Source organism: Capsicum annuum, chromosome 12, assembly GCF_002878395.1.
Source record: "Capsicum annuum cultivar UCD-10X-F1 chromosome 12, UCD10Xv1.1, whole genome shotgun sequence".
Taxonomy (NCBI): domain Eukaryota; kingdom Viridiplantae; phylum Streptophyta; class Magnoliopsida; order Solanales; family Solanaceae; genus Capsicum; species Capsicum annuum.
Window position 1 is genome coordinate 45,130,978 of NC_061122.1, and position 14,823 is coordinate 45,145,800.

The following is a 14,823-nucleotide window of genomic DNA, read 5'->3' on the forward strand; positions in this document are numbered from 1 at the left end:
TAATTTTTGTTCCGAGTTATTTTTCATAACAGTTGACTTCCTTTTTTGTTAACGTAATTAATTTTTAATATTTGTACTAATTAGTGTTTTTACTAATAGTTGTCATACTTTTTGTTGCTGTTCATAAAGTACCCTTATCCTTACGGACAACAGTACACTTGTAAAGTACTACTATGTTGATATTATTGTCACACTTTAACAAAGATAGAGAATGCAATCTAGTACTATATCTGTTGGTAGGTGCCGGGGCGGAGCTAGAGTTTTAATTGCAGGTTTGATTAAACCCATTAAATCTGATTTAATTTTTGTATTTATCTAAAAAGTGTATTAATACTTACAAAATATTAATTTTAAATCTAGCAATTTAAAAAAATTTAAAATACAGAATTTGCGGACTTCAAATTTTGATTTGGACCGCAATTGATTAACCACATATATAGTCGCATGTTAATCTATTGATAGTGGAAATAAAAGGAAAATATATAACATAATATTGTAGACAAAGGATAAAAATAACAAAAAAAGACTGCTGCAATTGGAGCTTGAAAGAACATATATCCAACTCTAGAAAAATAGAAAGCATGATAGTGATATTCAAATGATATACCGTCTCTTGCTTATTGTAAAGGGGCAATTGGCATGGATAAGTTTTCTCACTTTTCTGAAAATTCTTTTTCTGGGTGGATAGGAATTATGTTTATGTTTGTCAACTAGAAAGATTCTTTAATCAGAAGATTTTTCTTTTATTTTTTTATGTTTTTTTGGGGAGGGGGGACGACAAAGAAAATAATTATGTATATTTATGCACTGTTGCAAAACAAGGTACTTGTAATTGTACCAGCAAGTTCTAGATCGGACCATTACAAAAATAGGTTCTATTATATGTACCATATTGCTCCATAGGACAATTGTGAACAAAATATTTTGCGTGCAAGTTCAGTGATACAACGAATGTGGTGAATCAAACTTATGACGAACTATTATACTGAATATTGGCGCCATTCTTGGCTAGTTAATAGTTTGGAAAAAATTACCTATTTGAGTAATTAATAGTTTTGCTATGCGTTAGATTTGTTCCTAGCTAGCATGTCAAATCGGCACCACTTTGCAATTTTACTTTAAATTCATTTCATATGGCACTTGAAACATGTTCATAGATATTTTGAAAATTATTTGCTAAATTTAATCAGGCAGCAAAATTGTTCCTAATCATATTAGAGATTTGTCATCCATTAGTGCAAAAATTTGCTTTTCCACTTTGAACCCGGCCATGCAGTTCCAATTAATATCTAAACAGCTTTATCCTTAAGGGGAAAAAAAGCACTCTCATCACTTTCACTTTTGGGTCTTTGGATTGGATAACTTTAATTAACATTTGTTCATGACTTCAAGAAACATCAATACTTCTTCTAGAAAGACCATGCTGGTTTTGTGGGAAAAATGAAGCTGTCACGTGTCTAGAAGTGATTGTATGCAAATAATTGGTTTAGTCAGTCTGAAGATGTGTTTTGATAAATATTTATTGATAATTGAGATTGAAAACTTGAACATTTGCTAATTAGGCGTGAAACTTGAAAAAACAAAATATTTTAAATATGTATTTGATCCTTCACTAAAAATACAGTATTGAGTTTTCTTTTTAATAAGTGAACATATATTATAAATATAAAAAAGGAACAAACATAAAGAAGTTCAGAGTGTCTTGAGCACTAGAAATGCCAAAACTACCTAGCATATTACAAGTTGACCTAGATACTAATTTAGTAATAGGAGCATCGTTCAGATCAGCTTCTATGAACTGCGAAACTTGGCTCGAAGGATTTTGCAAAATATTCACTTGGTCAGATAGCAGCTTGACACCCATCTTGCACAAAAAGTCTGCCACACTATTTGCTTGCACTACTAAAAAAAATACTTTTTTCGATCACAAAAAATCGACCACAGCTTGTGGTTGCAAAAAAATCGACCACATGTGGTGGATTTTTTATTTAAAAAAATATTCTTTTTTAAAAAAGCAATCACATGTGGTCGCTTTTATATTTTAAAATTTCAAAATAATCATTTCAATAAATTTTATATTAATTATTATTTATTTAAAAAAAATGACCGGTCGCTTTTAGATTCTTAAAAATTGCACCTAAAAATAATTTTAAAAAACGACCACTTGTGGTCAGTTTAATTTAAAAAATATAATTAAAAATTATTTTTAAAAAGCGACCACATGTGGTTGATTTTATTTTCAAAATTAAATTTAAAATATTTTATAAAAATGACCACAAGTAGTCGTTTTGAAATTAAAAAAAAATAAAAAAGAAAATTATTTAGAAAACCAACCACTTGTGGTCGCTTTTATTTAAAAAAGATAATTAAAAAGTATTTTTAAAAGCGACCACTTGTGGTCGTTTTTATTTTAAAAATCAAATTTAAAATATTTTATAAAAGCGGCCACAAGTGGTCGGTTTTGGAATAAAATCAAATAAAAAAGAAAATTATTTAGAAAACCGACCACTTGTGGTCGATTTTATTTAAAAAAATATAATTAAAAATATTTTTAAAAAGAGACCACTTGTGGTCGGTTTTATTTTTAAAATTAAATTTAGAATATTTTATAAAAGCAACAACAAGTGGTCGGTTTTGGAATTTAAAAAAAGAAAAAAAGAAAATTATTTAGGAAACCAACCACTTGTGGTCGCTTTTATTTAAAAAATATAATAAAAATAATTTTTAAAAAGCGACCACTTGTGGTCGGTTTTATTTTCAAAATTAAATTTAAAATATTTTATAAAAGCGACCACAAGTGGTCGGTTTTGGTATTAAAAAAATAAAAAGAAAAATTATTTAGGATACCGACCACTTATGGTTTCTTTTGTATTAAAAAATAAAATATTTTAAAAAAGTAACCACTTGTGGTCGATTTTTATTAAAAAATAATTGTATGTAAAATCAAATATATAATTTTTTGAAATTACACTGATCACACGTAGTTGATAACCAATATAATAATAATAAAAATCAATCAAACTTAGATTTTGTAAAAAAAAATTATTCTAAGAAATATATCAAATAAAATAAATATATTACTTTAATCATAATCTTTATCTTTTACTTATGTTTCAATATATAAAATAAATATTTTCCTTTGTATATACGTTAAATGACGTTAAACATAATCTTTGTATAATAAATATGTATATATCATACAGTTGAGGTAATGATATTATGCTACAATTTCAGTTATAATAATGAAACGTACATATATAACCGATAATTCATCAGAATATAATGAATGTGTTCTATTATACGGTAATATACTTGTGGATGTGATGTATATAATACGTATTCAAGAGTTGATATATATATATATATATATGGTAGTCGATTTACTGTGTGCGTGTATCCATAGGTATATATAGTATATATTATGTAGTGATGTACGTAGTACGTAGTTCGAAGCTTACATTTATATATATGCATGTATATCTCTTGTGTAGTAAAGTACATAGTACGTAGTTAAAATTAAAGCAAACTAAATGTATCCAGTTATATATTGAATATGTTGATGTCATATGGTTGATCAATCAAGGTAATAGTATACTGTTGAAGGTATAATAACATAAGATAAATTAGCCGATAATTCATTTGAGTATATGTGAATTGTATTATTACGGGGTAATAAAATCGTATATGTGATGTATATAGTATGTATTTGAAAACTGATAGCCAATCAGATATATGTCTATATTTGTATATCTCGTGTAGTGACGTATGTAGTAATCAAAAGTTAGATAACTGAATCATATATCAAAGTATTTTGAATAATACGTTGATATCATACTATTGAGGAAATTTACTACTTGTGTCAATGTATACAAGGGCATATTATTGAAGTTGTAATAACGTAAGCTAATTAACTGATAATTTATCTGATCAACACACTATATTACGAGGTATATACTATCGTATTTAAAAACTAATAAATCAAAAATTTATTCTAGTTTACGAAATGCATTAATATTATTATACGATTGAGGGTTTAATTTTTTTAATAAAAATCGACCACAAATGATAGTTTTTCGATAGTAATATTTTTTAATAATAAATTGACCAGTTATAATTAGTTTTATCAACAATTTTGTAAATTGACTTGACCCAACCCTCTTAATTGTCCCTTTTCCTTTGAATTAACCTAGTATCTCAATTCATCACAACGGCTTCACCTCAGTTCACAGACCTAACCTCACCGACCCAACCTCACCAATGGCGACATCACCTCACGGCGACGATAGGGACGTCACCCAACTATCAAAATTGGGAATAAGGTAGGATTTTTCTTCGATTTTTAGATTTTGGGTTTTTTATTTGAGGTGATTTGCTAGATGGGTTTTGAATTTTAATTGATTTTTCAGCTGATTTCTAGGTTAGAACTTTGTTCAGATGTATAATCTTAAAGATTTGTTTTTTACTTTTCTTTTTTGTTTTTGTGTACTTGTTGGTTTTTCTTTTTTGTTACTTTTCTTTGTTCAGAACTTTGTTCAGATGTATAATCTTAAAAAAATTTCAGCTGTTTTTGTTTTTGTGTGCTTGTTTGATTTGTTTTTGTCTACTTGTATAATCGATTTTCAGTTGTTTTTGTGTATTTGTTTTTGTGTACAGCTGATTCTTGGTTGTTTTTGTTTTGGTTCCATTATTCTATGCTTCTTTGAGATAATATTATTCCTTTATAAATGTCTAAACTCATTTTAATATTTATATCAAGTTAATTAATTTAACTATAGTACTTAAAAATTGAAATTGAAATGCTTGATTGAGTGGTAAAACTATTGAAGTTCACCCCTCTAAGGTTGAGTTTCTTATATGCTTCCTTTTCCATTTGAGTTGCTTCATTGGACTAAATTGTTGCTAGAATAGATCTGCTTCTTGGTTTTGCTGATACAACAAAGGTAGTATAGTATGACGGGTTCGAATCCTATGGTGGACATAGAGGTGTAGGGGCAGGGGACATTATTTGTGGAGGTCGAAGATGCAAAATAACTGATTGTTCAGTAAAAATAGAGTAGTTCCGCTTTATTGAGGAAGCTGAATAGTCTTTCTTTTCTAAAGTAATATCTGCGTGGGTTTTTCATTATGCTATGATTTTCTTGTGTAACCATAAGTTGGCATGATCACAGATTGTTGATGTTGAGCAAAATAACTTTGTTGTTGGTGAAAGTAGTAGGTCTACAGGGCATAATAATTATCAAGATACTAGGATGACAGAAGTGGTGCATTATGCTTTTGGGATGCAACAAGAGGGCGAATTTAGGAAAAATATCGAAGATGTTCCCAATAGAGAAGCGCACCGTTCTTATGAACATTTGCATGCTACAAGTAATCCTTGGTTTGATGGGTGTTCACACTCTCAATTGTCTGTTGCTTTTAGATTATTAAGTATTAAATCTGATTGGAATATTGCTGAAGCAGGAATGGATTCAATAATAGACCTTATTAAAGAGTTAGTTGACCCCGCTTTAGAGGTTCCTGATTCTTTCTATAAGGCAAAAAAAAATGGTGTCAAAGTTAGGTATCTCATCGATTAGAATTGATTGTTATGAAAATGGTTGCATGTTATACTTTAAGAAAGATGCTAACCTAGAGTCCTGTAAGTTTTATCAACACCCTCGCTATGAGCATGGTTGTGGTGAAAATCAAATTGTTATTAAGGTGATGCATTATTTACCTCTAATATCAAGGTTGAAGAAGTTGTATGCTTCAAATAGCTCAGCTCCTCATATGATATGGCACAGTAAAAATAGAAGGCCCATTAGTGTTATGTGTCATCCATCTGATGGAGAGGCTTGAAAACATTTTGATGAAAATTATTCAGATTTTGCAGTTGATCCACGAAATATTTATTTGGGATTGTGTGTGGATGGTTTCTCACCTTTTTCTACTGGTGCTGCACCATATTCATGTTGGCCTGTATTTGTCACCTCGTATAATCTTTCTCCTGAAATGTTGATGACTAGTCTATATATATTTCTGAATTATGTTGTTCCTGGCCCGAATAATCCAAAAAGTAAAATAAATGTCTACTTGCAACCTTTGATTGATGAATTTCAAATTTTATGGCTGAGGGGGTTGAAACTTGGGACATTTCATGTAAACAGAATTTCAATCTGCGTGCATATTCAATGTGGACTATTAATGATTTTCCTGCTTATGGAATATTGTCTGGGTGGATGACAGCTGGAAAGTTGGCTTGTCCATACTGCATGAAAAAAACAAAATCTTTCACATTGATATATGGTAGAAAAAATTCATAGTTTGGTTGTCATCGTTGTTTCTTACCACCTAATCAAGAGTTTAGGAGACTCAAGAATGCATTCAGAAAGAATAGAACTAAACATGATGGTCCACCTCTAATGTTATCTGATCATGACATCGAGGAGATAGTTCAGGATTTGCCAAAAGTTAGCGAGGAACTATTGTATAGGTTTGATAGATATGACGTTTCACATAATTGGAATAAGTAAAATATATTTTGGGAGTTAGATTATTGGCCAGATAATTTAATTAGACATAATATTGATGTCATGCATACTGAGAAGAACTATTTCAACAATTTGTTCAACATAGTTATGGATGTTACCGGTAAGACAAAGGATAATCCTAACAATAGTGGTGTTTGGTTTAAGGGTGATGATGTTGATTACTTTGGTATCATACAAGAGATCTTAGAAATGGAGTATGCTAGTTTGCCAATAAAAAAAATTATCCTTTTTCGATGTAAGTAGTTTGATCCAAGCACAAGAGGCACAAGAGAACATAAGGAGCATAACATCATTGAAGTGAAGCAAAATAGGACGTACCCTATTTATGATCCCTTTGTTTTCTCGCAAAATGCTAAATAAGTGTATTATGCTCCTTATTTGTTATGCAGTGATAAGTCTGATTGGTGGGCTGTAATCAAAATAAAGCCTATGGGACGGGTGGAAGTTGAGAATGTGTTAGAGACTGCATATCAAAATAAAATGTAGATTGATCATCAGTTAGTGGACATTGATTTAGTGGATAGTTTAAACCACCCAAAAAATATATTTAAAGAAGTTAATATTACAGAAGAAGAGGCTTAGTGGGTATGAGATGAGGAAACATCCGAAGAGGGTGAATAGTTTAGTGGAGAATCTTCGAAAGAGGAGGATTAGTTTGTATAGGTTGTATTTGTTACGTATTGATGTCTTTATGCTTTGTACTATTTACCTTTATGTTTCTTGTTTAAGATTGATGCGTAATATACTGTGTAAGATTATTGTTGTCACTTTTTCATATTTTATGTAGTAATAAAAATATTCTTGTCTATCTCGTGTTGTTGGATCGAGCCTAAACTTGCTATAGTTATGTAACTATTTCACTGGTGTTTTAATACTGATTTAGTGATTTGAAATGTGAATTAGTAACTTGAAATTAGTTACTTGGAATGTTTTAACACTGGTGTTTTCTTATATTCATTTTGTAAGAACTAACTACTTGTTAACTTTACATAATTTAGATAGGAGGTAAAGGTGACAAAGGTAAGCAAAAAGTTGATCCTACAAAGACAAAAGAAAAAACAACCTCCACCTTATAGATGACTGTCAGGTATTCATATATCTGAGGATCGATTAGATGACGTACCAGCACGACCCTCTTATTTTAGGTCATCACATCATTCAGTTCCTGCTCCTACGGATATGGGTCCACTTCATGACTCTACAACGACTCATTCTTCTCCAATAGCTATGCCACTGCCTTCACAGTACTATCAAACGATTGTGGCATATATAGTCATCTACCATCGTCTGCAGTATCCTCTACTAGTATTCACCTACGTTCTTACAGTGATTCTGCTAGATCTAGTAGGTTTACAGATCTTCATCTTGGAGGCACACCATCCGGTGCTTCAGATCCACCTACGTCAGTGCATCCACTAGCACTTGTTCCGCAATCCGGAGATAAAGATGCTCAGCGGAGGCATTATATTATTCCATATGGAGTAGGGTAAGATTTCTAAATATAACAACATTATTCATTTTTCATTTACTATATTATTATGCTCTAAGATATTATTGTTTGATCTTATGTTGTAGGTTTTTGCCTGATGATCGAATTACAAAAATTACGACTAAATGCATTTGTCGGCACTTCAAAGGTTATTGGACCAGTTGGCAAAAGGTTCCAAAATTTGATAGAAATGAATTTTTTAAAGAATTCAGGTAAATATTTAACTTATCGACTACTTAACACATTGTTAGAACAAAAAATTGAATATTAAACTTTTATTTTTGTTGTAGAAATATTTCTGGTGGGATCCAACACATTACTTTGCTATACGGAAGAATTTTTATAGAAGGGCAAGACTCAGAATGAATGGTCTATTGGATTATGCCAGAACAAAAAGGGTACGATCAAGTTTTATACTCGAACCCATGTGTCAAGATTATCTTTGCTATTGGAGTAGCGAAGAATACCGATTGTTGAGTGACAAAGGAAAGAAAGCCAGGGCATCATCCAAGGGTGGTTCTCTACATACTGTGGGAGCAGTTAGTCGAATTACTGTGGAGCGAAAAATGGTATGTAACTTTTACAGGTTTAATTATTTGTTTCTATTTAAATTTTAATTATTTGAAGATTAATAATTTTATCATATACAGAAAAAACAATTGGGTAGGAAGATACAAATACATGAGGTATTCGAGGAGACCATGTAAGGAAGAAAAAGAACCCAACTGATGAAATGTCTGGGTTGAGCCTCGTGCAAAAGCTACCCATGTAAGAATCAAATCTTGTATTTATGAATCTTTTCTCAAAGTAGGTATTATTCAAGTATGAGTAGTTTAATATTTTTTTATTATTAATTTTAACTTTATTTTGAATATAGGACAAATATATATAGTTCATTAAGGATTATCGTAGTACTCAGAATACTGAAATTCAGGCTAGAACAGTACCTGAAGATGTAGAGGAGGAGTTCTGAAAATAAATTGTGGGTTCTTAAGTTAGAGGCCAATACTACGGGTACCACAAAAAATACTTTAGCGAGAATATTAGGTCTTCGTCCGGTGATATATCATATCCCTCGTAGTTGATAGAGAAACCATAGATTTACTAAAAAATACGGTTTCTCAATTGACTCAAGAGATTGCTGCACAAACTGGGAGGGTGAACTAGAAGGAGGAGGAAACAACATCACAAATAAGAATGATGCAGGAGCAGATCAACACTTTTATTTGATCTGCAGGGTTTCTTCCTCCTTGTCCTAGTGATGCAGCTTGGGCTGTAAAAGGCCTAGGCCCACTGGATAATTATTACACCACAGAGGAAGAATCAGATCCTATGGGTGAGGCTGAGGATGCAAATGACGATGAGGATGATGAGTTGTAGCTTTTAGTCTTTTGTATGTTTTGTAGTTTAGATTTGGAACCTTGATAAATTTTGTAAATAACTTAATTTTTAATGTTTGTATTGTTATGCTAGTTGATTATTATGTTGGTTGATTGTTATGCTGGTTGATGGAATGTATCATAGTTATATACGGTTAATTTTTTTAAAAATAATTACCAGAAAAAACGGCCACATGTGGTCGGTTTTGTGAAAAATTTTCAAGTGGTCGATTTATAAAAAAAAATTCAAAAATTTTTACAAAAAATTGACCACATGTGGTCGATTTTCAAAAAAGATTTCCAAAAAATCAACCATGTGTGGTAGGTTTACTATAGTTAATTAAAAATTATTTTATTAAATAAAAAAATCAACCACTAGTGGTCAGTTTTGAAATTAAACTAGTTAACTAATTTTCACAAAAGCGGCCACATATGGTCGCTATTGTATAAATTAATTAATTAATTAATTTATACGTAAAATCGACCACAAATGATCGGTTTTTTATAAATGAATTAATTAATTTAAACAATAGCGACCACATGTGGTTGCTTTTATTCAAATTAATTAATTAATTTAAATACAAAATCGACCACTTGTGGTTGGTTTATTTTGAAAATTTATTTTTATTAGATTTATAAAAGCGACCATTTGTGGTCGCTTTTGTTTAAAAATTCTTTTATTCTTTTAAAAAATAATATTAAATTTTAAATATATAAATATTATTAAAACGACCACATTGGTCTGTTTTAAAAAAGTTACCACACTTTTTACGACTACACATTATGGTCGGTTTTGTGGTCGCAAAAGCAGGAAAATCGAACACATGTGATCAGTTTTTGTTGTTTTTTTTTTTTTAGTAGTGTTGACGAAAATTATGGCCGGAAATTGGACTCCCCAACCTCCTCAACTGCAACCTACAAAATCAGACAATGGACTTATGTAAGTATAAACTACTTAAAACCCAAGTGTTTCTTATATAATTACCTTCACTCCCAACATTTTAAAAAATTACTGAAAATTCCATTTATGATACATTACTTGATTGTCTAATACATTGTGGTATGATACATAAGTAGCATATTAAATGCGGTTGATTATTTAATGAACGGTAATTAAGCCTAAGGCTGATTAATCAAATCCCTTAAAAGTAGAAATTGTTGTTTTGTAATATATAAATCACGTAACAAACCATTTTGTTTTTGAAATTTGAATGCCGTTTTCATTTGTGTTTTACACCATTGCTTACAAAAAAGTTGTTCTTGTCGATTCTTTCAAATAATTTTAGTCATGAATATTTCTATTTTGCTGAGACATTCTGTTTTTTGGTAAAATGAAATTATTTATGAAAATTACAAGAGCGATGGAATTGTAGTTAGAGAAAGTGTTTCGTATTTCAGGTTGATTTCTGTTACTGCGACGGAACTTGAGATAGATCAAGCAAAGAAAAATATAGATGTTTGGTATATTGTTGATGGAAATACAACTCCAATGGTTATTAGAAATGTCAACGGTGTTAAGGTTTACATTGAATTAAAAAAAAATATGCACAGAATTTGTAATGTATCCGTTATGCATTACAACAAGCGATAAATCAAATAAAGATCTAGAATTTGATTCTGAAACTGGTGCGATAATGCGCATCGAAGGAACAGGATTAGATACAGCTACACTTGCTGTTGTTGAGTCGAATAATCAATACTATTTGTATGTACCAGAAATTAAAACAACAAAATTCATCACTGATTGTCAAAATACTGAAGTTAAAAAGAAGCAGTTGTATAAGGATAAGAAAACTCTGAAAGCTGTAATGGAAAAGTATGCGTTAGATCAAAGTTTTAATATCCGAGCATTAAGATCTGATAAAAAAAGGTATTATAAACTATGTTGTTCTTGGATTTTTGTGTGTGATTAGTGTTTATGTATAGGTATTAGTATACATTGAAAAATATGTTGTGATTGTGTTATTCATAAACAATATCATATTGGTTTATACCAAACAAATGTCAGAATGTTGTTATAAGAATTGTTTAAAGTAGCTTAACTGTTTACAGTATCTGATACATAATTGTTTTATTTTTTATGAAATATATATATATTTTTAAAAAAATTGTGATTATTTGTTTTTATATCCAGCTATTGGTTGGAATGACGTACTGAAAATTACAGTTGGTACATGAAAGCATCTTCCCTTTTGGATTATGATCTTTTTCAAGTTTGGAAATTCAATGATGAAAATACGTGTTCAATGAGTGATAGGGTGTTAAAACAGCTACAGGCTACAATTAACTTTGTTAGTAATTTTACAAAGTCAAAGTTAGTAAACTACAAGAGGAAGCACACTCCAGCAGATATTATTGAAGAAATGAAAGTTGTGTATCGTTTTGACATCAATTACATGAAAGCTTGGCGTGCGAAGGAGCGTGCTATAGAAATTCTTAGGGGTGGAGCTGCTGACGGATATAGACAAATGCCAAGATACATCTACATACTAAACTTTGTGTATCCCGGATCACACATCAGGATGCATAAGGCTGTAGATAATAAATTCAAATATTTGTTTATAGCTTTACAACCAATGATCCATAGTTTCAAGCATTGTGGGCCAGTTTTTGTGGTAGACGGTGCTCATTTGAGTGGACTGTACCAAGAGACTTTTCTTTGTGCTAGCACTCTTGATGGTGCAGGTATGACTAATCATGTTATTCCATCATTAATACTTGTTATGATACGTTCCAGAACATAGATAATATATTGTGATACATAACTGTATAGTTTATGATACATGATTATAGATTCTGATACATAATTGTATATATGAAACTTTAGTGTATCCTTTATAAGGTGTATAAACTTTTTAATAATAATAGTTTGTTAAAAGTCATGCTTTATAATTTTTTTTAGGTTGCATATTACCAATTGCTTATGGTGTTGTTGACTCGAAAAATGATTCCGCTTGGACATGATTTTTCGAGCAATTTAAGAATGCTTTTAGGGAGCATGAGAATATGTGTGTTATATCAGATCGCAATAAAACAATAATTAAAAGTGTCAGCATTGTCTATCCAAATGTTCCTCACTTAGCATACATTTGGCATCTTTGGAAGAACATTTGTACAAGTTTCAAAAGGAGCAAGGACAGACTTAGCGACCTATTTTATTCGATTGTCAAAGCGTACAAAAAGGAAGATTTTGAATACCTTATGTGAAATTTGATAAAGTTGATCATCGGGTGAAAGATTATTTATATGATGTAAGATATGAGAAGTGATCAATAGTTCATGCTCCTACAAATAGAGGCCGGATGATGACATCTAACATTGCAGAATATATAAATGGTTGTTTAGTGGAGGCACATAAATTACCGATTTTAGGTTTTTTGGAAGAAGTTAGAAAATTATTTGGAGCATGGAACTGTAAAAATAGAGAAATTTCTTCACATACAGAAATAACTTTAGGGAGAAGGTTTGACAAAATCCTTACAGATAATGGAGTTAAAGCATCTAGAATGACGGTATGCGTAAATAATTACTCATTTTATATTTTATTTATTGAATAAAAATTTCTTGTACGTTATATTTTGTTTGTGTGTGAATTTTTTTTGTTAGGTCAAGCCTGCATCAGAGTATCATTATTCAATTTATGAATATGGAAGAATATATGTTGTGGACTTGGATGCTAACAAATGTAACTGTTGTAGATTTCAGATTGATGAAATTCCATGTCTACACGCGATTGCAGTGTTGAAGAGTAAACATATTACGAAGTTTTGTCCGTGGTGCTTTGATTACTATAAGTCTGCGATATTAGTGAAGACATATGAAGTTCCAGTAGTACCTATGCCAGATAAGAAGGATTGGCATGTGCTTAAATGTGTCGAAGAAGAAAAAAGCATACCACCCAAATACAAAAGACCACCTGGTAGGCCGAAAAAAGAGTAGGTGTAAGAAAGCAAGTGAAAAACTATCTGTAATACCCCGTATTTTCGTGCTAGAATTCTAACCTTCGTTCCTGCGCGTCTAAGCTCTAATACAAGTGATTCTCACGTGAATACAAGTTGTATGATCATTATCCTAGTATATGGAGTAGTTTAGAGGTGGAAAATGTTTATAGCAATGACCTAGAACAAGGTTGAGCTAAGACCAATTGATTCATCCAAAGTTTGACATTCGATTCTATAAGGGTCAACTTCAAACGTGAATATCTCTTAATATACATTGAATTTTTCATCCCAAGATCTATCAAATTATAGATAATTGAATTAGTTTTTCAACGATACCAATTTCGTGAAAATCCAATACCCGAGCGAAAAGTTATGCCAATTTTTGTGAGAGGCAGTAAGGGTGTGCGATGGACAATGTGTCACCCAATCAAATGTGTGAGATTGGGAGTGAGAGGCACACTTAAATGTATGCCATAAGGTGTGCGACACATACCTTAAGTTCTGTCATGGGTTGTGCGCTGCATACCTCACTTCCAAGTGCCAAAAACACCCCTATATATGTCTATAACACGAGATTAAACTCCCATAACACCAAAATAAGTTTACTTTCTCTCAAAATCACCAAGAACATTCATTAGGGTTTCAACCTAAAAATTCAAATATCTCAAGACTCAACCATGAGTTTTCAATAATTCTTCGAGGTTCGGAATCCCCATTCCGAGGGCTACAAGAAGTACCTATTATTTTCACGAATAGAGTCCCAAGGTTAACATTTCATCCAAAGCTTCAATTTCAAGGTATGTGGGGTTTTTCAACAAGAACACTCTTTCGTTCTTGTGCCCAAAAATACTTTCTTTTATGAAGTTATGGATTTCATATGTTTTACTATGATTTTGAAGCATGAACTTATATCCTATATTGATTATCACGAGATTATGATATTTTAGAAGCGGAATTATATGAGAATGATGATATTTTGTACTTTATAACTGAATTTTCCAGATTTTGAAGGGATTTATATATGTTTATGATGTAAAGCTTGAATCTTGATACGTTTTAATGTGATATTGAGACATGAGTTTTGAACTCTATTTGAGATTGTTGTTTTTGAGAAATCATGTGTTATAAACACCTTGAGTTTGAATGATTTGAGATGATGAAGAAGCTTTGACCTTTTGGTCTTAAAAAGAGGTGTTTTTGAACCCGAGATAAGAAAAGAAATCCACTTTTATTGATTATTATGAAAACGGTAGCAAGATGGCTCTTGTTGTGAATTGTTGAATTGTTTATTAGTGGATTTTCTTTTGAAAAGATCTGAGATAAGTCTGGGAGTAGTCTTTAGCACTGAGCGGGAGGTATAGTTGTTTTGGTACTTCCTTAGAACTACGTGCCCTTATAGGATGTAAGCCTGAGGCTGATTTATATAGTGATCACTAGTATTTGGATTGATGATTTAAGGTCCTACTCCGATGGAAAGGAATAGG

At 31.1% G+C, this 14,823-nt stretch overlaps 2 protein-coding genes across 2 annotated transcripts; both read left to right on the top strand.

The window, feature by feature from the left end:
• Positions 1 to 10,957: 10,957 nt before the first annotated feature.
• Positions 10,958 to 12,362, top strand: LOC124889600. Its single transcript, XM_047401562.1, has 3 exons — positions 10,958 to 11,268; positions 11,566 to 12,083; positions 12,301 to 12,362. The coding sequence occupies exons 1-3, from the start codon at positions 10,958 to 10,960 to the stop codon at positions 12,360 to 12,362; spliced, it is 891 nt and encodes a 296-aa protein (XP_047257518.1).
• A 542-nt stretch (positions 12,363 to 12,904) lies between these two features.
• On the top strand, positions 12,905 to 13,337 carry LOC124889601. The gene is made up of 2 exons (XM_047401564.1): positions 12,905 to 12,910; positions 13,005 to 13,337. The coding sequence occupies exons 1-2, from the start codon at positions 12,905 to 12,907 to the stop codon at positions 13,335 to 13,337; spliced, it is 339 nt and encodes a 112-aa protein (XP_047257520.1).
• Positions 13,338 to 14,823: the final 1,486 nt, after the last annotated feature.